Below are 27,870 nucleotides of genomic sequence, written 5' to 3'. Positions count from 1 at the left end.
ATTTATTGATATCTTACACTTGTATATATGTGTATTTATCTTATATTATTACTGTTATTAATATTTTACTTCCGATAATCAGGACAGGTTCTACTTCAGTAACCTGGTCCAAAAACCTGAACTTCGCACAAATGAATGTATTCATGTCTTCCACGCACAATGATGTTGACGTATCTCCCCACCATATTGTGGCATTGGTAAGTTTGAGTTCCTCCACGTGGAATTGCCGTCACCACTGCACACCTGTAATAGGAAACATGATAGGTTGGAGTTGTTCCATACAATGATATATTCATATAGAAGAGGTCACTGGGCCTGACTGTTATGGACCCTTTGTCAGCTCCATGGAGGAAACCTCAGCTAGTGATGAACCTCCCCCTGAGGTTAGTGAAAGTCAGTGGCACATGGATCCAAACATAGTTTTAATTCAAACCCTTGAATTCCAAGGAAGATAAGCTGCTGGAACCTAGGAGTATGAAGTGAAGACAAAAGAGAAGACTGAAGGGAACAGAAGTGTCTGATTGTGAGAGAGGAGCATGGAGGAGACAAATGGGTGTGGGGCGAACAGAGGAGAAAAGAAAAGACAGAGGAGAGGGGAGGAAACAAGGGTGTGGATGGGAAAGATGGGCATGGATGAGGACATAGGAGTCTGGAAAGGAGAAAGGATTCTGTGGGAGAACTCAGAAGTATGGAGACAACTGGAATTGTCATGTCCCACGACTTGGGAAATCATTCAATGTTTTGCATTGCTTGTGTTCTATCCTTCTTTCTAGGCAGAAGTTTGCTTTTCCCTGTATTTTGTCCCAACTCTCTCACTGTAGTCCTGTGATGTATGTTTGTTCACGCCCTTATTCTCCATTTTGTCATCATCACCATATCTGTATGCATCTTCTACATGTCCTCTGTTGAATATTCCTTTTTACCTGCTACTTTCATCATAATACAAGAATTTCGGTTAAAGCAATCCTCTTTTCCTGGAGTCTTCTTACATGAGATCGTGGCTGAGTTAAGCTATCTGATAAATCGGTATGAACGTGAGTACAGGTCAATACGGAAGCGCCCAAAAGAGAGGCCTATCCAGGCACCACTGCGTTCTACATATCCATGAGTCAGAGTAGTAAAAAGGAATATCCTGCCTTCAGAGACAGTAACTCAAGGTCTGTGCTGAACCCCAGTGGAAAAGGACATTTCCCAGATACACAGTAACCCAGTTCCCAGCCAGACCCCAGCGTGCATAGAAGCACACACTGCAGATAAACAGTGAGAAGTATAACCCTCATCATCCACTCTTCCTGCCTGCAAACAAATCATGTCTGAAGCGAGGTATACAATGTCCCTACCAGACTTACAAACACAGGAAAGAGACCTAGATCCCCATCCACCAGCTAGTGAAAGAGGAAAACGTACAGTTAAACCTACATGGAAAGTCATGGAGAATTTAGAGACTGAAAAATGTGTTGTATATAGTGATGTGTCTTCACTATGGGAGAAAGTGCTGAGTCACATAGACACTGTATCAAGGCCTGCTTCTCATGAGTTACCACTAGAGGGAGTCCTAGAACAATTATGCACAGCATACCAAAGGTATATGGAGAAGACTGACCAATACATTATTCTCCTGAAGAAACTGAATTTGCCAGAGACTTTAAAAGAATTGCAAAGTTTCCAGCAGCTTAATTCTGAAAGGGACTGCACCGTACGCGACATTAAGACAAAGATAGAGGCTAAAATTGCACGGACACCAGATGCATCATCTCGCTCATCCAAATCGTCTAAGCACTCAAAACGCTCATCTAGGTCAAGTTCATCAAAATATTCCACTCTCAGCCAGCAGCTTATAAGGGCACGTGCTAAGGCAGAAACGTCTAAGATACAAGCAGCCTTTGCGCAAAGGAGAGCAGAAATGGACGCAGCCACAGCACAAAAGAGAGCAGAAATGGCAGAAATGGATGCAGCCACAGCACAAAAGAGAGCAGAAATGGATGCGGATGCAGCACGCAAGGAAGCTCTGGAGAAGGAATGTGAGCACGCAACAGCCATGGCGGAGTTAAGGATCCTGGAGCGAGCTATCAGTGGGAGTCAAAGAGACAGCATCAGTTTGTGTGAAGTGGAGGCGGAGGACCCTATTGAACGCACAAGAGACTACGTGCTAAGCCAAAATGGCGAACAGCAGATCATCACTAACACTCCTGATGGCGTTCATGCTTCTCCAGGACACCAGGATGCCGATCCACTTACAGAACCCTACACTCAAGGTCAGTACAATGCTCCCAAACTTGAACTTCCTTCGTATTCCAGTATGCGCCAAGACCATGCATCTCATCAAACTCCACAGGCTATTATCTACACGCAACCCAATATACCGGCAGGTCATTATACTCTCGACAACCGCACAGTACCAGCTCCGCATGTAGCAGAGACTATACCCACCAAACCGGTTGCTGGACTAAATGCATATGCCACTCCATACTTACCCACATTTCAAGGCCAAGACGTCTCCACTCCTATGTACAACACCGCTCAGCCCACATTCGTGCATCCTAAGTCAGAAAGAACAGACATGTCCGACTTCGCAAGGTACATGATTCGCCGCGAACTTACTAAAACCGGTCTCACAAGGTTTGACGACCAACCTGAAAATTACAGAGGTTGGAAAAATGCCTTTAGAACCGTAACTAGTGACCTTGGCATCACTGCTGCCGAAGAGCTGGACCTGCTAATCAGATGGCTAGGACCACAATCCACCGAGCGTGTCAAGAGACTCAGGTCTGTACATATCAGTAATCCAACGGCTGGTCTCATGGCTGCATGGGAAAGACTAGAGAAAAACTTTGGCAGTCCAGAAGCCATAGAGGATGCACTGTTCAAGCGTCTACAGAGTTTTCCAAAGATATCAAGCAAAGACAGTTCAAAGTTCCTGGAGCTCAGTGACTTGCTGTTAGAGCTCCATCTGGCCAAGGCAGACACCCACCTACCTGGCCTCAGCTATCTGGACACTGCTCGTGGAGTAAATCCCATTATCTCCAAGCTACCGTACAACGTGCAAGAAAGGTGGACTACACTAGGGTCAAAATACAAGAAAGACCATCAAGTGTCATTTCCTCCATTCTCCTACTTCTGTGAGTTTATAAAAGACGTGGCAGAGCGCAAGAACGACCCAAGCTTTTCTTACCAAGAATCCAGTGGCCCAGCTTCACCTCCTTCTAAATACGTCAGCGCACGCTCGAACGACAGAAACCGCAGGGGTCCAGTGTCAGTGAAGAAGACGGATATTCTTCCCATACCAACATCAGCCCCAGGCAAGAGTAACAAAAGTGAAAAGATAGAGAACCCAAATCGTGAGTGTCCCATCCACAAGAAGCCACATCCCTTAAAAAAGTGCATCGGCTTCAGGAAGAAACCGCTCCTAGAACGCAAGGAGCTTCTAAAGAAGTTCGGGGTATGCTACAGATGTTGTGCTTCTACTGAACACCTTGCTAAAGACTGTAAAACTACAATTAAGTGCATGGAGTGTGACAGTGAGGACCACGTACAAGCACTCCACCCATTCCGTCCTGACTCTACACTTACTCCTTCCCCCACCACGAGCCATGGCGGGGAGGACGCAGCTCAAACTGCAAGCCATACCACAATATCTTCTTCATGCACAGAAGTCTGCGGAGAAGACCTCTGGGACAAGTCCTGTGCGAAGATTTGCCTGGTGAACGTATATCCCAATGGTCACCCAGAGAAAGCCGTGAAGGTGTACGTCCTTCTGGATGATCAGAGCAACCGATCACTTGCAAGGTCAGAACTCTTTGATATGTTTAACTTAAAGGGAAATGCCTACCCTTACACCTTAGGTACCTGCAGTGGTGTTACAGAGGTTTATGGGAGAAGGGCCAGTGGTCTTACAGCGACATCTCTCGAGAACACCGTCGAGATACCGTTACCTACACTGGTCGAGTGCAACCAGATTCCATCCAATCGAGAAGAGATCCCAACGCCAGAGGCTGCTCTTCATCACCAACATCTCAAGGGGATAGCAAACAAGATACCAGCCCTCAACAACAGTGCAGATATCCTGATTCTGCTTGGCAGAGACATTCTCCGGCTGCACAAGGTGCGTCAGCAAATTAATGGACCACACGATGCACCATTTGCCCAACGCTTAGATCTAGGCTGGGTAATCATAGGCAATGTTTGCATACACAAGATGAAGAGACCCAACAACATCTCCTCTTACAAGACACACATCTTGTCAAATGGTCGCAGCACCCATTTCCAACCATGCCCACATCACTACTGGGTGAAAGAGAAAGTGAGCAACACCAAGTGGCAACAGGAATCCTTCAACAACATGAACACACTCCAGTCCTGGGAAGAAAACCTCGGGTCATCAGTGTTCGATTCCACAAGTAATGACAACAAGTTGGCACCCACAAGGGAAGATAAAGAATTTATAAAGGTTATGGATAAAGAATTTGTTCAAGACGACTCCAACAGTTGGGTAGCTCCTTTACCCTTTCGTTTCCCAAGAGTGAGGTTGCCGAACAACCTGCAGCAAGCAACTGCAAGGTTCTCATCCTTAAAGCGTACCCTAAAGAGGAAACCAGAGATGGAGAAGCATTTCATTGACTTTATGCAGAACATCTTTGACAGAAATCATGCTGAACATGCGCCACCACTGAGGGAGGGAGAAGAATGTTGGTATCTTCCATCCTTTGGTGTCTATCACCCTCGCAAGCCTAATCAGTTCAGAGTGGTGTTTGACTCCAGTGCTCAGTTTGAAGGCCTCTCTCTCAATAACCTGCTCCTAACTGGGCCCAACCTGAACAACAGCCTCCTTGGAGTATTGATCCGCTTCAGACAAGAACCTGTTGCCATAATGGCCGACATTCAGCAGATGTTTCATTGCTTCATTGTGAAAGAAGACAACAGAAACTATCTTAGGTTCCTATGGCACAAGGACAACAACGTCAACAATCAGGTCATAGACTACCGGATGAAGGTCCATGTCTTCGGCAACAGTCCCTCACCTGCTGTGGCGATCTATGGACTGAGACGGACAGCCCAGGAAGGTGAGAGAGAGTACGGTTCCGATGCTCGGCAATTTGTAGAGAAGAACTTCTACGTGGACGATGGGCTCAAGTCCTTGCCCACAAGCGAAGATGCAATTGACCTACTCTCCAGGACACAGGAAATGCTATCCACATCAAACCTCAGACTCCACAAGATTATCTCTAACAGTCAAGAGGTAATGAACGCGTTTCCATCTGAGGATCATGCCACAAACCTAAAGGACCTCAACTTGGGTTCCGATGTTCCTCCAACACAGCGCAGCCTTGGTCTACTGTGGGATATCAAACGGGACACCTTCACTTTCCAAGTGTCACCCTATGACAAACCCTTTACCAAACGAGGAGTCCTATCTGTCATAAATAGCATCTATGATCCTCTCGGGTTTGTAGCACCCATCACTATTCAAGGCAAGATACTGTTAAGACAGCTTACGGCCGAGAACACGGATTGGGACACCCCGCTCCCAACTCAGAAACAGCAAAGGTGGGAGGCGTGGAAGAAGTCTCTGAAGTTCTTAGAGCAACTCCAAGTCCCACGTTGTTATTCTCCAAGATCACCTTTGACCGCAATCAGAAGAGAAGTCCATATTTTCTCTGACGCATCTACAGAAGCCATAGCCGCAGTAGCTTATCTGATGACCTTAGGAGCAAACAAGACACATTGTGGTTTCATCCTGGGTAAAGCCAAATTAACTCCAAAGCCTGCACACTCTGTACCCAGACTCGAGCTTTGCGCTGCGGTATTGGCAGTAGAAATTGCTGAAGTTGTACAAGACGTAATGAACGCGTTTCCATCTGAGGACCACGCCACAAACCTAAAGGACCTCAACTTGGGTTCTGATGTTTCTCCAGCCACACTTCTCACACAGAAGATTGGAGCTGCTACAGTTCCGCCTGGGAACTTCGATAATAAGGACATTTACAGACGTCAGTGGAGGCAAGTACAACACCTGGCTAACGTGTTTTGGCATCGATGGAAGACCAAATATTTACACTTGCTTCAAAACCGTCACAAATGGCAGACGCCCAGTCCGAATCTCCAAGAACGAGACCTTGTTCTCTTAAAGGATACAGAGGCTCATCGTAATGACTGGCCAATGGGACTTATCACCAAGGTCCTACCCAGTGAGGACGGAAACACTCGTAAGGTAGAAGTTAAGGTGACAAAAGGGGGCTCTACCCGAACCTTCTTCCGCCCGGTCACTGAACTCGTGCTGCTTCTACGAAAGGAGGACATCACATGAACTGAACATGCTCCTGGACGTTGTTCACGGCGGGGAGCATTCCTCCTCATTCCCCAGTTTATTGAATGTTGACATTTTCCATTGGATTGAACCCTTAACATTCCCATTGGATTCTGGGTTGGTGGAAGAGTTTGCATGTTTGCGGCTTCCCCAATCTGAAGATGGGTTTTATATACTTGAACTTATCTTTCGGTGTGATCTACGGGTCAACAACAACAAGTTGGACTTAAAAATCTTTTATGTTTTATTATTGCATGCACGTTTTCTTCCTCTTGTTTTTTCAGGTTCGTACGACTTCGAAGAATTACGGACATCGTGAAATCCAAGGATTTCAGACGGGGAGTGTCATGTCCCACGACTTGGGAAATCATTCAATGTTTTGCATTGCTTGTGTTCTATCCTTCTTTCTAGGCAGAAGTTTGCTTTTCCCTGTATTTTGTCCCAACTCTCTCACTGTAGTCCTGTGATGTATGTTTGTTCACGCCCTTATTCTCCATTTTGTCATCATCACCATATCTGTATGCATCTTCTACATGTCCTCTGTTGAATATTCCTTTTTACCTGCTACTTTCATCATAATACAAGAATTTCGGTTAAAGCAATCCTCTTTTCCTGGAGTCTTCTTACATGAGATCGTGGCTGAGTTAAGCTATCTGATAAATCGGTATGAACGTGAGTACAGGTCAATACGGAAGCGCCCAAAAGAGAGGCCTATCCAGGCACCACTGCGTTCTACATATCCATGAGTCAGAATAGGAATAGAAAGAAGATTCTGGAGAGGATAGAAAAGTCTGGAGGAGAAAGAAGTGTGTGGAGAAAACAGAGAAGTCTGACAGGAGGACACGGGGATATGCACAGGACAGAAAAGTCTGAAGACAGCAGAGAGTTCTGAAAGAAACAGAGAAGTCTGGAGCTGATATAGTCATCTGAAGGACACAGGGGTCTGGAGAGGACAGAAGAGTCTGAAAAGCACAGTGGGTTGTAGAAGGAGTTCAGAGAATAGTGTGTAGAGCTAACAGAGAAGATTGGAGGGAGTCTGGAGGGTGATAAGAAGTCTACAGGAGACATAGTAGTCTAAAGAAGACAGACAAATCTGTAGTGGACTCAGGAGTCTTGGCAACCTGCTGGCGGTATATCTCCTGTTATACATATTGTAGGGGTTTTACTCACTTGGGTGCGACATGAGGAAAACAGGAGGCTCGTTCCCTTAAAAGTTCATATGTGTTTATTACTTCATAAACCGCAGAAGCACAAACAGAAAATAAATAGTCTTTAGGTCCAGCAAAGTCACAATGTCCATAGCAGAGCTCTGCACCGTCGAGCCTGTGGGCACACGGGCTGGGGTAGTGTCCAGTCCTCAGGCTCGTTCTGGAGCCAAACACACAGGAGGCCTTCTCCCTCCCAACACACAGATCATGTGCCAAACAACAGCCTCCATTATATAGGCTGTAAACACACCCAGAGGTGAGGTATGTGGGTAGCCAGACCCGCCCATTTCTCATAGCTACCCGCAACCCGGTCCCAGGTGCACCAAACAAACCTCTTAGTGCTTTCATGCACTAGAGAAAATACTCCAGGTTACATCGCAGAGATAAGCCATCTCTGTGACACATACCTCCCATCGACTATGCGACCGTCAGCCACACTACAATATAGATTAAATAAAGATGTTCCTGGATTTTAACATGACGTGGTGAGCGCCGGATATTTATCTTCTTGTGAAGTATACAAGACATATTCGTTCTCACCTTGGATTATTGTTCCCATTGTCAGATAACGAGTCTCCAACAAGGATTTCTGCCCCGTTCAGCCGTTCCTCACAGCAGTCCTTCCTGCTAGTGATGGTTATATAGGTAATTTTGTAAGAACTCAGCAAGTCCACCCTCCACCAGGGAGAATAGTCATGGTGTGTGTGAGAACAGGATCCGTGATAAAAATCTGCATCCTGGTTTCCATCTATTGCGTTTATTGGCATAGACAGAAAGCCGTAGTCCTTATTATTTGCAATCGAAGACTGAGTGGCTCGGCCATGAAGTGCGAGGTTCTTATCTATCAAGAAAAGGTGAGACATGGAAGATTGAGCGGGTTATACCAGTAATCTGCACACAAACAACATCGTAATGAACATCCAACTGCTTCTTAAAGGGATTTTTACAGTCTTCCTCCCTGAGTCCTTAACTTTATTATTGTCACTTCTCCAGGTGTCTGCTGCTGTCTGCAGCACTGAGGTCACCAAAAACAAAAACAAAGGAAGGTTCACAGTGGCAGGTTGCCAGTGTATTTAAGTAATGAGAATATCACGTGGAAATGAAAATAATACCTCTGCAACCGAGAAACTGGTCATAAGTAATAATAGGTGGACAGTCGGAAATACACAGAGGAAAAAACAGAGAAGAAGAACAGACCATAAAGTCCAAACATAGGGTGGTGACAAATCAATAGCATTTATTAATTTACATAATATCAGGTAACAACAATAACAGAAACAACACATCAATGTATACAAAATATTTAAAACAGGGCCGCACACACAGTTATGAAAGTGACCATAGTCAATAGGACAGAATGAGGCTAAATGTTGAGTGACAAACACTATGAAACGATAGATAAATGTACAAAAAAATCTGGTTACTACAAAGTTATAATTACCGTATTAATAATAATAATAATAAGTAAATGAATAAGAAAATCACAGAGTAGTAAAGTGCATATGAGAAGTTGTACAAAGTGTATATCAAGTAATAAAGTGCTAGTGCAAAACAGTTCCAGTAGTTGTCATCATAGATCCATGGTGTGAGTATATATAATGGTATAAGGGCACAATGGAATAATAATAATAATCTTTATTTATATAGCGCCAACATATTCCGCAGCGGAATGGAACAACATGCCGAAACACGTGTTGGGGAGGATGTCATGCAGAAGAGTGAGACCTACATTGCCCTTGTAAGTACTATTACTTCTTCATTTTTGGATTGATCTTCCACAACTATGTATGGTCTCTCCTCTCTTTCTAATATATAGCTAATGTTGCTCCATTGTGCCCTTGTACCATTATATATACTCACAACATGGATCTATGATGACAACTACTGGAGCTGTTTTGCACTAGCACTTTATTACTTGATATACCCTTTGTACAACTTCTCATATCCACTTTACCAATCTGTGGTTTTCTTATTCATTTATTTGTTATTATTAATTATAAGTTTGTAGTAATCATATTTTTTGTACATTTATCTATCGTTTCATAGTGTTTGTCACTCAACACTTAGCCTCATTCTGTCCTATTGACTAAGGTCACTTTCATATCTGGGTGTGCGCACCCATTTTTAATTTTTTGTACACATTTATGTGTTGTTTCTGTTTTTGTTACCTGATATTATATAAATTAAAAAATACTATTGATTTTTCACCACACTACATTTGGACTTCATGGACGGTTCTTCTTCTTCGCTTTTTATCACTGAGGTTGACACCACTGCAGCCAATCAGTGAGCTCAGTGAATCAGGCTGTCAACTAGGGCAGAGCCGCCGCTCTCGTTGATGGCCTGCAGTGCTGTCAAAATTGCTGCAACGCTGCAGAAAATAAAGACAGAGAGCAGAGGTGGAGACTCGGTGCTGAACCAGGGAAGGGGGAGTAAAGCACAATTTGTTTTTTTTTTAAATACTGTAGCCGGGGATAAGGGTTTTCCGAAACTGAAAAATCCCTTTACGCCATAGCTGCATTCTACATATGGGGTTTTCAGCTTCACCTGAGCAAAAATCTCTCAACTTCTCATGTCTCCATTGTATATGCAAAATTTCCCATGATCATGTGCATGATTGGGAACGCCTGGTCCACTCCCGTCTTACCCGCTATCTCTCAGATAATTCTCTTCTCGACCCTCTTCAATCTGGTTTCCGCTCTTTACACTCTACTGAAACTGCCCTCACTAAAGTCTCTAATGACCTACTAACAGCTAAATCTAATGGTCACTATTCCATGCTAATTCTCTTGGATCTCTCCGCAGCATTCGACACTGTGGATCATCAGCTCCTCCTCACTATGCTCCGCTCCATCGGCCTCAAGGACACCGTTCTCTCTTGGTTCTCCTCCTATCTCTCTGGCCGATCCTTCACTGTTTGTTTTGCTGGTTCCTCCTCCTCTCACCTTCCCCTTACTGTTGGGGTTCCTCAAGGATCAGTCCTAGGCCCCCTCCTCTTCTCTTTGTATACTGCCCCTATTGGACAAACAATCAGTAGATTTGGTTTCCAGTACCATCTCTATGCTGACGACACCCAATTATATACCTCTTCTCCTGTTATCACGCCGACCTTTTTAGAAAACACCAGTGATTGTCTTACCGCTGTCTCTAACATCATGTCCTCCCTCTATCTGAAACTGAACCTGTCAAAAACTGAACTCCTCGTGTTCTCTCCCTCTACAAACCTACCTTTGCCCGACATTGCCATCTCTGTGTGCGGTTCCACCATTACTCCAAAGCAACATGCCCGCTGCCTTGGAGTCATCCTTGATTCCGAGCTTTCATTCACCCCCCACATCCGATCACTGGCTCGCTCTTCTTATCTGCATCTCAAAAACATTTCCAGAATTCGCCCTTTTCTTACTTTCGACTCTGCAAAAACTCTTACTGTCTCACTTATTCATTCTCGTCTGGACTATTGTAACTCTCTACTAATTGGCCTACCTTTTACCAGACTCTCCCCGCTCCAATCTGTCCTGAATGCTGCTGCCAGGATCATATTCCTCGCCAACCGTTACACCGATGCCTCTACCTTGTGCCAGTCATTACACTGGCTACCCATCCAATCCAGAATCCAGTACAAAACTACTACCCTCATCCACAAAGCACTCCATGGCTCAGCACCACCCTACATCTCCTCTCTGGTCTCAGTCTACCAACCTACCCGTGCCCTCCGCTCTGCTAATGACCTCAGGTTAGCATCCTCAATAATCAGAACCTCCCACTCCCGTCTCCAAGACTTTACACGTGCTGCGCTGATTCTTTGGAATGCACTACCTAGGTTAATACAATTAATCCCCAATCCCCACAGTTTTAAGCGTGCACTAAAAACTCATTTGTTCAGATTGGCCTACCGCCTCAACGCATTAACCTAATTATCCCTGTGTGGCCTATTAATAAAAAACAACAACATAATCACGTTCCTCCATCATGTTCTCATACACTTTATGCAGTTAATAGCCTCTGTGTCTGTACTGTTACATACTTAGGCAGTTAACTGGTTCATGCAGCTTTACATGAACACCCGAGCCTTACACTATGGCTGGTCCAAATAACTAAAGCAATTGTTACCATCCACCTCTCGTGTCTCCCCTTTTCCTCATAGATTGTAAGCTTGCGAGCAGCAGGGCCCTCATTCCTCCTGGTATCTGTTTTGAACTGTGATTTCTGTTATGCTGTAATGTCTGTTGTCTGCACAAGTCCCCTCTATAAGTTGTAAAGCGCTGCGGAATATGTTGGCGCTATATAAATAAAATTATTATTATTATTATTATTATTGGGTGGTTATGTGTCCCCTCTAACTATAATATAGGATGTAAACCAACTAGGCCTTATAATAATTAGGGGTCAAAAAATGATGACCAGTAATCTGACAAGAGGAAATGGATCCTTTGTAATTGTGTGGCTGGAAACAATAACAAACCTTTATTAATTAACAATAAATTCCAATAAAATTACATAAAAACCTGGAGTTGTGCTGAAGCAAAGAACAAGAATTTCAAAAACTGTTGGTAACACAACATTGATTGTAGCGTAATAGAACCAGTTAGCAAGATATAAATGAATAAAATAGTAATGCACTAACGAAGTCAGTAATATGACCCACAAATATTACTGACACTGCATTATGACATAATATAACATGAAGTTGTATAAGTATTGTTATCTTATGCAGATCAGAGATTTTCTTATCAAATGCTTAACCCTATTAATGACCGCCAATATGCCTTTTAACGGCGGCAGTCAAGGGTACTTATGCCTCAGCGCCACTTTTTAATGCCGCTAAGGAATAAGGGTATAGCGCCCCCCAGAGTCAAAATTTCTCCAGGGTCTCGGCTACCATGGGTAGCTGAGACCCTAGAGAACATGATTCGGGTCAGATTTCACCGACCTCAGTGTTACGATCACCGTTATTCAAGGTATAATGGCGACCGCAAAAAAAAAGTCCTATTTTCCATTTAATTTCTCTCTCCTCTGATGTGATCCCCAAATCCCCCCGGTCTCCGTAGTCCCTGCATCCCCCCCATGAAGTTCCCCGAGCCGCCAGCATCTTCTTCCGGGAACAAAATGGTGGGCGCATACGTAGTGCACCCACCGAGATCTGCCGGCCGGCACCAATAGTAAATTTCTCCTATTGGTTCATTTTGATCACTGTGATAGACCCTATCACAGTGATGAAAGTAAAAACAAATTGTAAATCAAACCCCCTTTATCACCCCCTTAGTTAGGCAAAAATAATAAAATAAAAAAAGTATTTATTTCCATTTTTCTATTTTTCTATTGGGGTTGGAGTTGGGCTAAAGTTAGAGTTAGGCTAAAGTTAGGGTTGGGGCTAGGGTTAGGATTGGGCTAAAGTTAGGGTTGGGCTAAAGTTAGGGTTGGGCTAGGATTAAGGTTGTGGCTAGGGTTTGGATTACGGTTAGGGTTGCGATTAGGGTTAGGGGTGTGTTGGGGTTAGGGTGGTGGTTAAGGTTATGGTTAGGGTTGGGATTAGGGTTAGGATTGGAGTTAGAATTGGGGGTTTTCACTATTTAGGTACATAAGAGTTTCCAAACGCGACATGGCACCACCATTGATTCCAGACAATTTTGTGTTCAAAAGTCAAACGGTGCTCCCTCCCTTCTGAGCCCTGCCATGCACCCAAACAGTAGCTTTCCCCCACATATGGGGTATCGGCGTACTCAGAAGAAATTGCACAACAAATTTTGTGGTCCATTTCCTCCTGATACCCTTGTGAAAATAAAAAAATTGGTTCTAAAGTAATTTTTTGAAAAAAGTAAAATGTCCATTTTTTTCTTCCACATTGTTTTAGTTCTCGTGAAGCACCTGAAGGGTTAATAAACTTCTTGAATGTGGTTTTACGCACCTAGAGGGGTGCAGTTTTTAGAATGGTGTCACTTTTGGGTATTTTCTGTTACAGTGATCCCCCAAACTCACTTCAAATGAGAGGTGGTCCCTAAAAAAATGGTTTTGTAAATTTTGTTGGAAAAATGAGAAATCGCTGGTCAACTTTTAACCCTTATGACATCCTAACAAAAAAATTATGTTTCCAAAATTGTGCTGATGTAAAGTAGACATGTGGGAAATGTCATTTATTAACTATTTTATATGATACTACTCTCTGATTTAAGGGTACAAAAATTAAAAGTTTGAAAATTGCAAAATTTTCTAACTTTTTGCCAAATTTACACTTTTTCATAAATAAACGCAAGTTATATCAAAGAAATTTTACCACTATCATGCAGTACAATATGTCACGAAAAAAAAATCTCAGAATCAGTGGGATATGTTGAAGCGTTCTAGAGCTATAACCTCATAAAGTGACAGTGGTCAGAATTGTAAAAATTGGCTTGGTCATTAAGTAACAAATTGGCTCTGTCACTAAGGAGTTAATGCCAGTCAGGTAAATATCTGACAACAGGTATAGACCCTCTCATATATCAGCACTTGCTGCAGATAAAGTAAATGAAAGAGAAAGATTTCACTAATTAAAAACTAAATAAATTGCATAGTAGCTGGTGTGATATAATACCAATTGGCAAACGCCACCAGTACCATGACGCGCGTTTCGTCTTCTTCAGAAGAAATGCAACAAAGACAATGTAAACATGATCTTTAATCCAGTATAAAGTTATAGCTATTTTTCTTTTAAATGTTTTTTTTAAATAAAATTTTAAGAAATCGTTCCATAAACTTTTATTTTTTATTTTTTTGCATTGACGGAGTTACAGGTGGGCTTCGTTTTAGTAAGGTGACTTTATGTTTTTAGTTGGGACCAGTATTAACAATTTTTGGGAGAGGTGCATTGACCACAAAAAAAGTAATTTTGAAGTTTCAATTTTTTACTCTTTACACTGTTTATTTTAATGGGTTGATTAATTTTATATTTTTATAGATCAGACTTTTATAGATGCAACAGTGTAAAATATGTACATTTATTTTTTATTTCTTTAGTTTTGAAGTGGGGAAAGAGGAATGCTTTAATAGACTAGATTTTTTTATTTTTCTTTTTTTATGTATTTTTTTTAGTTGTGGACTTGAACTTGCGATAGTTTGTTGGCTTGACCTGTGAACAGTAGTATATAGAGCAAATGATGATTGCTTATGAAGTCCATCTGGAGACAGACCTGGATAGCTTCTGATTATCTCTGGAAGGCAATGATTAGAGCGATGGTGCACCTTCTCAACTGCTTCTCTACTCAAAATTACATAGTTACATAGTTACATAGTTATTAAGGTTGAAGGAAGACTGTAAGTCCATCTAGTTCAACCCATAGCCTAACCTAACATGCCCTAACATGTTGATCCAGGGGAAGGCAAAAAAACCCCATGTGGCAAAGAGTAACTCCACCATGGGGAAAAAAATTCCTTCCCGACTCCACATACGGCAATCAGACTAGTTCCCTGGATCAACGCCTTATCAAGGAATCTAGTGTATATACCCTGTAACATTATACTTTTCCAGAAAGGTATCCAGTCCCCTCTTAAATTTAATTAATGAATCACTCATTACAACATCATACGGCAGAGAGTTCCATAGTCTCACTGCTCTTACAGTAAAGAATCCGCGTCTGTTATTATGCTTAAACCTTCTTTCCTCCAGACGTAGAGGATGCCCCCTTGTCCCTGTCTCAGGTCTATGATTAAAAAGATCATCAGAAAGGTCTTTGTACTGTCCCCTCATATATTTATACATTAACATAAGATCACCCCTTAGTCTTCGTTTTTCCAAACTAAATAGCCCCAAGTGTAATAACCTATCTTGGTATGGCAGACCCCCCAGTCCTCTAATAACCTTGGTCGCTCTTCTCTGCACCCGCTCCAGTTCAGCTATGTCTTTCTTATACACCGGAGACCAGAACTGTGCACAGTATTCTAAGTGTGGTCGAACTAGTGACTTGTATAGAGGTAAAATTATGTTCTCCTCATGAGCATCTATGCCTCTTTTAATACATCCCATTATTTTATTTGCCTTTGTAGCAGCTGCCTGACACTGGCCACTGAATATGAGTTTGTCATCCACCCATACACCCAGGTCTTTTTCATTGACGGTTTTGCCCAGAGTTTTAGAATTAAGCACATAGTTATACATCTTATTACTTCTACCCAAGTGCATGACCTTACATTTATCCCCATTAAAGCTCATTTGCCATTTATCAGCCCAAGCTTCTAGTTTACATAAATCATCCTGTAATATAAAATTGTCCTCCCCTGTATTGATTACCCTGCAGAGTTTAGTGTCATCTGCAAATATTGAAATTCTACTCTGAATGCCCCCTACAAGGTCATTAATAAATATGTTAAAAAGAAGAGGGCCCAATACTGACCCCTGTGGTACCCCACTGCTAACCGTGACCCTGTCCGAGTGTGCTCCATTAATAACCACCCTTTGTTTCCTATCCCTGAGCCAGCTCTCAACCCACTTACACATATTTTCCCCTATCCCCATTACTCTCATTTTATGTAACAACCTTTTGTGTGGCACCGTATCAAAAGCTTTGGAAAAGTCCATATATACTACGTCCACTGGGTTCCCTTGGTCCAGTCCGGAACTTACCTCTTCATAGAAGCTGATCAAATTAGTCTGACATGAACGGTCCCTAGTAAACCCGTGCTGATACTGGGTCATGAGGTTATTCCTCTTCAGATACTCCAGCATAGCATCCCTTAGAATGCCCTCCAGGATTTTACCCACAGTAGAGGTTAAACTTACTGGCCTATAATTACCGAGTTCAGTTTTTGCCCCTTTTTTGAATATTGGCACCACATTTGCTATACGCCAGTCCTGTGGTACAGACCCTGTTATTATGGAGTCTTTAAAGATTAAAAATAATGGTCTATCAATGACTGTACTTAGTTCCTGCAGTACTCGGGGGTGTATCCCATCCGGGCCCGGAGATTTGTCAATTTTAGTTATTTTTAGACGCCGCTGTACTTCCTGCTGGGTTAAGCAGGTTACATTTAATGGGGAATTATTATCACTAGTCATATTGGCTGCCATGGGATTTTCTTTTGTAAATACTGATGAAAAAAAGTCATTTAGCAGATTGGCTTTTTCCTCATCCTCATCCACCATTTCACCCAGACTATTTTTAAGGGGGCCAACACTGTCATTTTTTAGTTTCTTACTATTTATATAGTTAAAGAATATTTTGGGATTATTTTTACTCTCTCTGGCAATGAGTCTCTCTGTCTCAATCTTTGCTGCCTTGATTTGCTTTTTACAGAATGTATTTAATTTTCTGTATTTATTTAATGCCTCCTCATGGCACTGTAAAGACTTGCCCACAAAATCTGTGAGAATCCAAGTACTCTGATCCTCAGTGATCAGTAAGTTCTCATCTATCTAGTAGAGATCCACCCAAAACCTGATGTCTCCCTCTTCAGAAGAAGCTGAGGTACGGGGAGATGTTGGTGGGATTCTCCTACTGTACAGTTTTTTTACCTGTAACTTTACAATCTCTCACCCCTTCGACTTGAAATTAAATTTACAGAGGTCTAGGAAGCTGAGACATGAGTGTCACGGTTCCACCCCTCAGCGTGTCTGGCATGCAGTTACTGACAGCTTGGCCATCCAATCTGGTACATGGGCGTGCTGAGCTGTCAGTATTTTGATTGACAGCTCGACTATCCAATCTGAGACTGTGAGGCATCAGCTGTCTCATGTGTTTACTATTCCAGTTAATGGCCATGCTTCTTAACTGAGCTGAGTTTCCCAGTACACTGACAGACGTACATTCATCTTGTGAGGTTTGTGGCCGTGTGCTCTTCTGTGCCTTGAGTTCTGTAGGTTAATCTGTTGCCTGACCTTGGACTTTGTTCTGTCCATCTGCCTGTTTAACCCCTTCAGCTCTGATCCACCATCCTCCTGGTATTCTGACCTCGGAACATTACCTGACTACGCTTTTGTCTCTTCCTTCTGATTATGACGTACCCTCCTGGCTTCTGACCTTAGGCTCGCTGATCACTCTGACTCACGGCTTGGCCATGAGACATTACTAGCATCACAATGAGGAGGTGTTTATGGGATTCTCACAATATCAAGCGGTCACCTGGATGCCTCAGAGGAAATTGCTGTTTGAGCTTCATCATGCAAAATAGCAGTACAAAATGCCCATTCAGAAGGCATCTGAAGTTCTTCTAGGTAGCCAGTCACTGCCTCCTCCTCCTTCTACTGCCGGTATCTTCAGCTCCTCTTCTGATTAGTAGCGTGAAGTTGCTCATGGTTTGTTCCACAATGAAGACAATGCATCAGGAAAGCCGGCAGGAAGGAAGAGGTTTGTAGAACTTCAGTCGGACTACAAAAAGCACGGTCCCGATAATGTTTTTGTAAAGCTTCGTTGATGACAACACATTCTTACATTGTTAATATAGTTGAAAAATTACACATGTCTGTTAAGTTGAACCGAAGGATGGGAGAGGATAAGGGGAAGGGGCACAGATGCAACCACAATGTACACTGTGTGCAGAATTATTAGGCAAGTTGTATTTTGATCACATGATACTTTTTACACATGTTGTCCTACTCCAAGCTGTTCAGGCTTGAGAGCCAACTACCAATTAAGTAAATCAGGTGATGTGCATCTCTGTAATGAGGAGGAGTTGTTGTCTAATGACATCAAAACCCTATATAAGGTGTGCTTAATTATTAGTCATCTTCCTTTCCTTTGGCAAAATGGGTCAGAAGAGAGATTTGACGGCTCTGAAAAGTCTAAAATTGTGAGATGTCTTGCAGAGGGATGCAGCAGTCTTGAAACTGTCAAACTTTTGATGCGTGATCACCGAACAATCAAGCGTTTCATGGCAAATAGCCAACAGGGTCGCAAGAAGCGTGTTGGGCAAAAAACGTGCAAAATAACTGCCCATGAATTGAGGAAAATCAAGCGTGAAGCTGCCAAGATGCCACTTCCCACCAGTTTTGCCATATTTCAGAGCTGCAACGTTACTAGAGTAACAAAAAGCACAAGGTGTGCGAAACTCAGGGACATGGCCAAGGTAAGGAAGGCTGAAAAACGACCACCTTTAAACAAGAAACATAAGATAAAACGTCAAGACTGGGCCAAGAAATATCTTAAGACAGACTGTTCAAAGGTTTTATGGACTGATGAAATGAGTGACTCTTGATGGGCCAGATGGATGGGCCAGAGGCTGGATCAGTAAAGGGCAGAGAGCTCCACTCCGACTCAGACGCCAGCAAGGTGGAGGTGGGGTACTGGTATGGGCTGGTATCATCAAAGATGAACTTGTGGGACCTTTTCCGGTTGAGGATGGAGTGAAGCTCAACTCCAAGACCTACTGGCAGTTTCTGGAAGACAACTTTTTCAAGCAGTGGTACAGGAAGAAGTCAGTATCATTCAAGAAAGACATGATTTTCATGCAGGACAATGCTCCATCACATGCCTCCAACTACTCCACAGCGTGGCTGGCCAATAAAGGTCTCTAAGAAGAACAAATAATGACATGGCCCCCTTGTTCAACTGATCTGAACCCCGTAGAGAACCTGTGGTCCCTCATAAAATGTGAGATCTACAGGGAGAGAAACCAGTACACCTCTCGGAACAGTGTCTGGGTTGCTGTGGTGGCTGGTGCATGCAATGTTCATCGTAAACAGGTCAAGCAACTGACAGAATCTATGGATGGAGGCTGCTGAGTGTCACCATAAAGAAAGGTGGTTATATTGGTCACTAATTTTTTGGGGTTTTGTTTTTGCATGTCAGAAATGTTTATTTCTAAATTTTGTGCAGTTACATTGGTTTACCTGGTGAAAATAAACAAGTGAGATGGGAATATATTTGTTTTTTATTAAGTTGCCTAATAATTCTGCACAGTAAAAGTTACCTGCATAAACAGATATCCTCCTAAGATAGCCAAATCTAAAAAAAAAAACCACTGAGAACATAGTTGTTGATCAATAATAAAAATAATCCTCTAAAATACAACTTGCCTAATAATTCTGCACACAGTGTATGATGGTCCGAGTCCGCCCCAGAAGAGCTCTTTCCCTCCTTATCTGAATTGTTGATCCATTGGACTAAACATTCAGAAAAGAACCTTACACATATACATAATTATTTGTTATTTTCTTCTAAAAAAAAGATCGATTATTCCACAGATTAAGAGTTCTCATGGTAACGAAGCCTTCTCTCATCTGGAAATTGAATTATTCTTCAAGCGGAAGGAACGACCCCTTGTATCCTCTGGAGATTCAACCTTTCTCCATGCGGAGGGAACGCCCCTTGTATCCTCTTGGCATTGAACCTTTCTGACACAGGGATACTGCGACAGAGAGTGGTCAGAATATCACGATGTCTGATTTCACAAACTCATGTACTAGTTAGAAGTACTTCCCTATCTTATTAAACAGTGCATTTTTTTCCTTGCTAGCAGTGCAAGGGTTAATCTATTCAGTTAAAGCTCCTGGAGCTTTCCTACCTGGATTGTCTCAGTTATTCAATGCTGGCCACTCCCCTCTGCTACATTTACTCGCCTCTGGCACTTAGTAATTGCCAGTGTTAGTTCTTACTGCTTGGTTCTGGAGTTGGAGGTGTTGTTCGTGATTGGAGTTGGTTTTAGAGATTTATGCAGGAGATTGTGGCTTAAAATTTTGTCTGTGTGCACATCCTCATCCTCTCCTGTTGTGAATTTGGTTTTTGGGCTCCCCCGGTGGTCACTGGTGGTACTGGACTTGTGTGCTTCACTTTCTCTGTTCACCTGTTTCCATCAGGATATGGGAGTATCCTATTTAGCCTTGCTGCTCAGTTATTCTAGTGCCGGCCATCAATGTAACCAGAGCCTTTCTGTTGCATGTTCCTGCTTCTAGACTACTATCAGCTAAGTTGGACTCTTAGTCCTAAGTTTGTTTTGCATTTTTGTTCCAGTTCACAGTTATGTTATTTTTCTGTAGCTGGAAGCTCTTGTGGGCCGAAATTGCCACTCCGGTGTCATGAGTTGACACATGAGTCTTAAAGTAATTTCGGGATGGTATTTTAATAGGGTTTTCAGCTGACCGTGAAGTTCCCTATTGTATCTTCTTGCTATCTAGTAAGCGGACCTCGCTTTGCTGAACCTACCTTCATACTACGTATGTATTTTCCTCTGAACTCACCGTCAATATATGTGGGGGGCTTCTGTCTCCTTTTTGGGGGAATTTCCCTAGAGGTAAGCCAGGTCTGTTTTTTCCTCTACTAGGGTTAGTTAGTCCTCCGGCTGGCGCTAGGCGTCTAGGGATAAAACGTAGGTACGCCACCCGGCCACTGTTAGTTGTGTGGTAGGTTTAGCTCACGGTCAGCTCGAGATTCCATCACCCAAGAGCTAGTCTGTTGTTTAAGTTCTCTGACGTTCCCTTGCCATTGGGAACCATGACAGTATGGCCGGCCAAGGGTTAAAACCGTTGGCAGAAGAAAGGAGAGAAAAAGAAGTCTGCAGATTTTTTTTTTTTTTTCTTCTGAGCTTGCTTTTTAGTTGACTCAGTTGCATTTCTGCTCTAATTGCAGCCTTTGTCTCTCTCTCTCCTTCTAATCCTTGAATGGCTCTGATCTCACCTGATTAAAATGGATCCTCAGAGTTTGGCTACAGGTTTGAATAATCTTGCTATGAAGGTTCAAAATTTACAGGATTTTGTTATTCATGCTCCTATATCTGAACCTAGAATTCCTATACCAGAATTTTTCTCCGGGGATAGATCTCGTTTCCTGAATTTTAAAAATAATTGTAAATTATTTCTTTCCCTGAGATCTCGCTCCGCTGGAGATCCCGCACAGCAGGTTAAGATAGTAATTTCCTTGCTGCGGGGTGACCCTCAAAACTGGGCATTTGCATTGGCACCCGGGGATCCTGCGTTGCTCAATGTGGATGCGTTTTTTCTGGCTTTGGGGTTGCTTTATGAGGAACCTAACTTAGAGATTCAGGCTGAAAAAGCCTTGATGGCCCTATCTCAAGGGCAAGATGAAGCTGAAATATACTGCCAAAAATTTCGTAAATGGTCTGTGCTTACTCAGTGGAATGAGTGCGCCCTGGCGGCGAATTTCAGAGAGGGTCTCTCTGATGCCATTAAAGATGTTATGGTGGGGTTCCCTGCACCTACAGGTCTGAATGAGTCCATGACAATGGCTATTCAGATTGATCGGCGTTTGCGGGAGCGCAAACCTGTGCACCATTTGGCGGTGTCTTCTGAGAAGGCTCCAGAAAATATGCAATGTGATAGAATTCTGTCCAGAAGCGAACGGCAGAATTTTAGGCGAAAGAATGGGTTGTGCTTCTATTGTGGTGATTCAACTCATGTTATATCAGCATGCTCTAAACGTACAAAAAAGGTTGATAAGTCTATTTCAATTGGCACTTTACAGTCTAAGTTTATTCTGTCTGTGACCTTGATTTGTTCATTATCGTCATTTACCGCGGATACCTATGTCGACTCTGGCGCCGCTTTGAGTCTAATGGATTGGTCCTTTGCCAGGCGCTGTGGGTTTGATCTAGAGCCTCTGGAAGTTCCTATACCTCTGAAGGGTATTGACTCTACACCATTGGCTAGTAATAAACCACAATACTGGACACAAGTGACTATGCGTATGAATCCAGACCATCAGGAGATGATTCGCTTCCTTGTGTTGTACAATCTACATGACGTTTTGGTGCTCGGATTACCATGGTTACAATCTCATAACCCAGTCCTTGACTGGAAAGCAATGTCTGTGTTAAGCTGCGGATGTCAGGGGGCTCATGGGGACGTACCTTTGGTTTCCATTTCGTCATCTATTCCCTCTGAGATTCCGGAATTTTTATCTGATTATCGTGATGTTTTTGAGGAGTCTAAGCTTGGTTCACTACCTCCTCACAGAGATTGCGATTGTGCCATAGATCTGATTCCGGGCAGTAAATTTCCAAAGGGTCGTTTATTTAATCTATCTGTACCTGAACATGCTGCTATGCGAGAATATATTAAGGAGTCCCTGGAAAAGGGACATATTCGTCCTTCTTCATCTCCCTTAGGAGCCGGTTTTTTCTTTGTATCTAAAAAAGATGGCTCTTTGAGGCCGTGTATTGATTATCGACTCTTGAATAAAATTACAGTCAAATATTAGTATCCTCTGCCACTGCTTACTGATTTGTTTGCTCGAATAAAAGGGGCTAAGTGGTTCTCTAAGATTGATCTCCGTGGGGTGTATAATTTGGTGCGAATTAAGCAGGGGGATGAGTGGAAAACCGCATTTAATACGCCCGAGGGCCATTTTGAGTATTTAGTAATGCCTTTTGGTCTTTCAAATGCCCCTTCAGTCTTTCAGTCCTTTATGCATGACATTTTCCGTGAATATTTGGATAAATTTATGATCGTGTATCTGGATGATATTTTGATTTTTTCGGATGACTGGGATTCTCATGTCCAACAGGTCAGGAGGGTTTTTCAGGTTTTGCGGGCTAATTCCTTGTGTGTGAAGGGTTCTAAGTGTATTTTTGGGGTTCAAAAGATTTCTTTTTTGGGGTACATTTTTTCCCCCTCTTCCATTGAGATGGATCCTGTCAAGGTTCGGGCTATTTGTGATTGGACGCAACCTTCTTCTCTTAAGAGCCTTCAGAAATTTTTGGGCTTTGCTAATTTTTATCGTCGATTTATAACTGGTTTTTCTGATGTTGCTAAACCTTTGACTGATTTGACCAAAAAGGGTGCTGATGTTGCTGATTGGTCCCCTGCTGCTGTGGAGGCCTTTCGGGAGCTTAAGCGCCGCTTTTCTTCCGCCCCTGTGTTGCGTCAGCCTGATGTTACTCTTCCTTTTCAGGTTGAGGTCGATGCTTCCGAGATCGGAGCTGGGGCGGTCTTGTCACAGAAAAGTTCCGACTGCTCCGTGATGAGACCTTGTGCGTTCTTTTCTCGAAAATTTTCGCCCGCAGAGCGAAATTATGATATTGGTAATCGGGAGCTTTTGGCTATGAAGTGGGCTTTTGAGGAGTGGCGTCATTGGCTTGAGGGGGCTAGACATCAGGTGGTGGTATTGACCGATCACAAGAATTTGATTTATCTTGAGTCTGCCAGGCGCTTGAATCCTAGACAGGCGCGCTGGTCGTTGTTTTTCTCTCGGTTTAATTTTGTGGTCTCATACTTACCGGGTTCTAAAAATGTGAAGGCGGATGCCCTTTCTAGGAGTTTTGAGCCTGATTCCCCTGGTGATTCTGAACCTACAGGTATCCTTAAGGATGGGGTGATATTATCTGCTGTTTCCCCAGACCTGCGACGGGCTTTGCAGGAGTTTCAGGCGGATAGACCTGATCGTTGCCCGCCTGGTAGACTGTTTGTTCCTGATGATTGGACCAGTAGAGTCATCTCGGAGGTTCATTCTTCTGTGTTGGCAGGTCATCCCGGGATCTTTGGTACCAGGGATTTGGTGGCTAGGTCCTTCTGGTGGCCTTCCCTGTCTCGAGATGTACGAGTTTTTGTGCAGTCTTGTGATGTTTGTGCTCGGGCCAAACCTTGTTGTTCTCGGGCTAGCGGATTGTTGTTATCTTTGCCTATTCCGAAGAGGCCTTGGACTCACATCTCGATGGATTTTATTTCTGATCTCCCTGTTTCTCAGAAAATGTCTGTCATCTGGGTGGTGTGTGACCGTTTTTCAAAGATGGTTCATTTGGTGCCCTTGCCTAAGTTGCCTTCCTCATCCGAGTTGGTTCCTCTGTTTTTTCAAAATGTGGTTCGCTTGCATGGTATTCCGGAGAATATCGTTTCTGACAGGGGGACCCAGTTCGTGTCTAGATTTTGGCGGGCGTTCTGTGCTAGGATGGGCATTGATTTGTCTTTTTCGTCTGCGTTCCATCCTCAGACTAATGGCCAGACTGAGCGAACTAATCAGACCTTGGAGACTTATTTGAGGTGTTTTGTGTCTGCAGATCAGGATGACTGGGTTGCCTTTTTGCCGTTGGCGGAGTTTGCCCTCAATAATCGGGCTAGTTCTGCCACTTTGGTTTCTCCTTTCTTTTGCAATTCGGGGTTTCATCCTCGTTTTTCTTCCGGTCAGGTGGAGTCTTCGGATTGTCCTGGAGTGGATACTGTGGTGGATAGGTTGCATCGGATTTGGGGACAGGTGGTGGACAATTTGGAGTTGTCCCAGGAAAAGACTCGGCATTTTGCTAACCGCCGTCGTCGTGTTGGTCCTCGTCTTCGTGTTGGGGACTTGGTGTGGTTGTCTTCTCGTTTTGTCCCTATGAGGGTTTCTTCTCCTAAGTTTAAGCCTCGGTTCATCGGCCCGTATAAGATTTTGGAGATTCTTAACCCCGTGTCCTTTCGATTGGACCTCCCAGCATCTTTTTCTATCCATAATGTCTTCCATCGGTCATTATTGCGCAGGTATGAGGTACCGGTTGTGCCTTCCGTTGAGCCTCCCGCTCCGGTGTTGGTTGAGGGTGAATTGGAGTACGTTGTGGAGAAGATCTTGGACTCCCGTGTTTCCAGACGGAAACTTCAGTATCTGGTCAAGTGGAAGGGCTACGGTCAGGAGGATAATTCTTGGGTGACAGCCTCTGATGTTCATGCCTCTGATTTGGTCCGTGCCTTTCATAGGGCTCATCCTGATCGCCCTGGTGGTTCTTGTGAGGGTTCGGTGCCCCCTCCTTGAGGGGGGGGTACTGTTGTGAATTTGGTTTTTGGGCTCCCCCGGTGGTCACTGGTGGTACTGGACTTGTGTGCTTCACTTTCTCTGTTCACCTGTTTCCATCAGGATATGGGAGTATCCTATTTAGCCTTGCTGCTCAGTTATTCTAGTGCCGGCCATCAATGTAACCAGAGCCTTTCTGTTGCATGTTCCTGCTTCTAGACTACTATCAGCTAACTTGGACTCTTAGTCCTAAGTTTGTTTTGCATTTTTGTTCCAGTTCACAGTTATGTTATTTTTCTGTAGCTGGAAGCTCTTGTGGGCCAAAATTGCCACTCCGGTGTCATGAGTTGACACATGAGTCTTAAAGTAATTTCGGGATGGTATTTTAATAGGGTTTTCAGCTGACCGTGAAGTTCCCTATTGTATCTTCTTGCTATCTAGTAAGCGGACCTCGCTTTGCTGAACCTACCTTCATACTACGTATGTCTTTTCCTCTGAACTCACCGTCAATATATGTGGGGGGCTTCTGTCCCCTTTTTGGGCGAATTTCCCTAGAGGTAAGCCAGGTCTGTCTTTTCCTCTATTAGGGTTAGTTAGTCCTCCGGCTGGCGCTGGGCGTCTAGGGATAAAACGTAGGTACGTCACCCGGCCACTGTTAGTTGTGTGATAGGTTTAGCTCACGGTCAGCTCGAGATTCCATCACCCAAGAGCTGTTCTGTTATTTATGTTCTCTGACTTTCCCTTGCCATTGGGAACCATGACACTCTCCTATTTGGTTTCTCCTTCCTTTAACTTCATGGTGTTCCACTCTGTTAAATGGTGAGTTAATTTTGTATGATTGTTGTTTTCATTTAACCCTGTCCATCTTCCCTTGTTTTTCTCGTTAGTATAAACCAATACACTTTGGCATCCCACCTCTCTCGGTAGGGAAGGAGACAGATAAGGGTTGATATAGGAGCATAGCAAGGCATGTGAACCTGGCGTCTCCACCTTTAGGAGTAATCCAGGGGACCAGGATAGACTAGAGCACCACTAAATCTAAGGACCTGGTTAATGCCCATAGGCCCTATGCATTGCATGACACTTTCTTTCTCCAGGCGGTCCAGGCGGAGGAAGCACCCTCTTGTATTTTCAAGGAGTTTTGCATGAAACAGCTTTTGACTATAACTTGTGTGTACGGGCCATTTATGTACTTGTACAAGTTAGTCGTGTCTCCCCTCATGTCTCTTCTCAAGGCAAAAAAAAGCAATTATTTTCGTTTTTCCTCATGACTAAGATCTTCCATGTCCCTAATCAGGTTTGTTGCTCTTCTTTTTACATTTCTAATTACTGGTGCCCAGAACTGACCTGCATATCGCAGTTGAGGTTGCCCTATTGCTTTGTAAACTTTGTAAAATGGTCATCCCTGTCCCGTGAGTCCATACTTCTTATAATAAATGACCATTTTCTGCTGGCTGTAGAAGCCGCTGATTGACCTTGTGCTGTTATTCAGTCTGAGATCTACAAGTTCACCCAGATTCTTCGGTGCAAGTGACTCTCCTAGTTTTATAGTTTTCATATGATGCCCGAATATTATTAGTGTACACATGCATAACTTTATATTTTTCCATATTAAACCTCATCTGCCTCGTGGACGCCCAAACACTCAATTTGTCCAAGTCAGCCTGTAACTTCCATTGACCGCCCTCTACCACATAGTATGGTGTCAAATAGAAACTACAAAGAGAGGACAGAAATTAGTAGAAAAGACAAGATATCCAGAATTTGTCTCTTACTTCCCCCCATTCGGTTAACATTTTACAGAACTCACATTGAGTTGAAATTCCGGACACAGAAATCCACAAGATGACGAAGGTGAGGAAGAACATGATTATTCCACCAGACTGTAAAACAAGCAAAATAATTACATTAGGATCAATAGAAGATGAATGTGAATCAGACAGCGGGGAATTAGGATTACAGGAGCCTGACCACCACCCGGAGCCGGGACACCGCTCTACTGCAACGCCCCAACTTACAGCTCATACAAGGAAAACTAGAAGTCTTCACGATGTTACATTGTGCCACCATTATCACATTTAGGAACAAGCAGTTTTTAGTCTTTGTGGGGGGGTTTTTCCTCTTCTTCCATGAGCCATAACTTTTTTTTTTCAGTTGACATTATGAGGGCTTATTTTTTTGTGGGACGAATAGTATTCTTGGATGACAACATAAAATGTATTAGAAGACTGGAAAAAAAATCCAAATATGGTGAAATGGAAAAAAGAAAAATGTATTTCTAGCATTGTTTTTTAGGAGGGGGTTTAAATTTTTTTATGTTTATTTTGTGGTAAAAATGATTTCCCAGGTCAGTACGGTTACAGCGATACTAAACATATAATTTTGTTTTATTTCAGTGGCCAACAAAATTTGGAAATGTATAAATAAAAAGTTTTGGTTGAGTAATTTTATCTTTTTTTCTTTTTCATCAACATATGAGGGCTTGTTTTCTGCATGCTGAACTGATGTTTTTATTGATATCATATTGTGGAGCATATGACATTGTGATCACTTACATTGCAATTTTTAGGGAAATGGAGCATTAAAAAAATGCAATTCTGGCGCTTCCATTTTTATTCTCTTTACGGCATTTACTGTATAGATTTATAAATTTTTTATTGTTATAAATTGGACTTTTACAGATGTGGTGATGCCCAAAATGCTTATTATTATTATTATTATTATTATTATTATTATTATT

General features: G+C 43.0%; 1 protein-coding gene across 1 annotated transcript; it reads right to left on the bottom strand.

Moving 5' to 3' along the window:
• Positions 1 to 27,104, bottom strand: LOC143808798 (fucolectin-like). Its single transcript, XM_077291841.1, has 3 exons — positions 26,941 to 27,104; positions 8,053 to 8,353; positions 1 to 243 (listed from the first exon to the last, which is right to left on the bottom strand). The coding sequence occupies exons 1-3, from the start codon at positions 26,996 to 26,998 to the stop codon at positions 96 to 98; spliced, it is 507 nt and encodes a 168-aa protein (XP_077147956.1). The 5' UTR covers positions 26,999 to 27,104; the 3' UTR covers positions 1 to 95.
• Between the last annotated feature and the right edge of the window lie 766 nt (positions 27,105 to 27,870).

This window comes from Ranitomeya variabilis, chromosome 2, assembly GCF_051348905.1.
Source record: "Ranitomeya variabilis isolate aRanVar5 chromosome 2, aRanVar5.hap1, whole genome shotgun sequence".
Taxonomy (NCBI): domain Eukaryota; kingdom Metazoa; phylum Chordata; class Amphibia; order Anura; family Dendrobatidae; genus Ranitomeya; species Ranitomeya variabilis.
Note: the sequence above shows the minus strand (reverse complement) of the source record. Positions and strands in the feature narration are given on the sequence as shown.

Coding starts and splice junctions, on each gene's coding strand:
- LOC143808798 (XM_077291841.1), bottom strand. CDS start 26,998: ATGTTCTTCCTCACCTTCGTCATCTTGTGGATTTCTGTGTCCGGAATT. Junction 8,354..26,940: donor GTCCGGAATTTCAACTCAAT/GTGAGTTCTGTA, acceptor TTTTCTTGATAG/ATAAGAACCTCGCACTTCAT. Junction 244..8,052: donor AATGGGAACAATAATCCAAG/GTGAGAACGAAT, acceptor TTCCTATTACAG/GTGTGCAGTGGTGACGGCAA.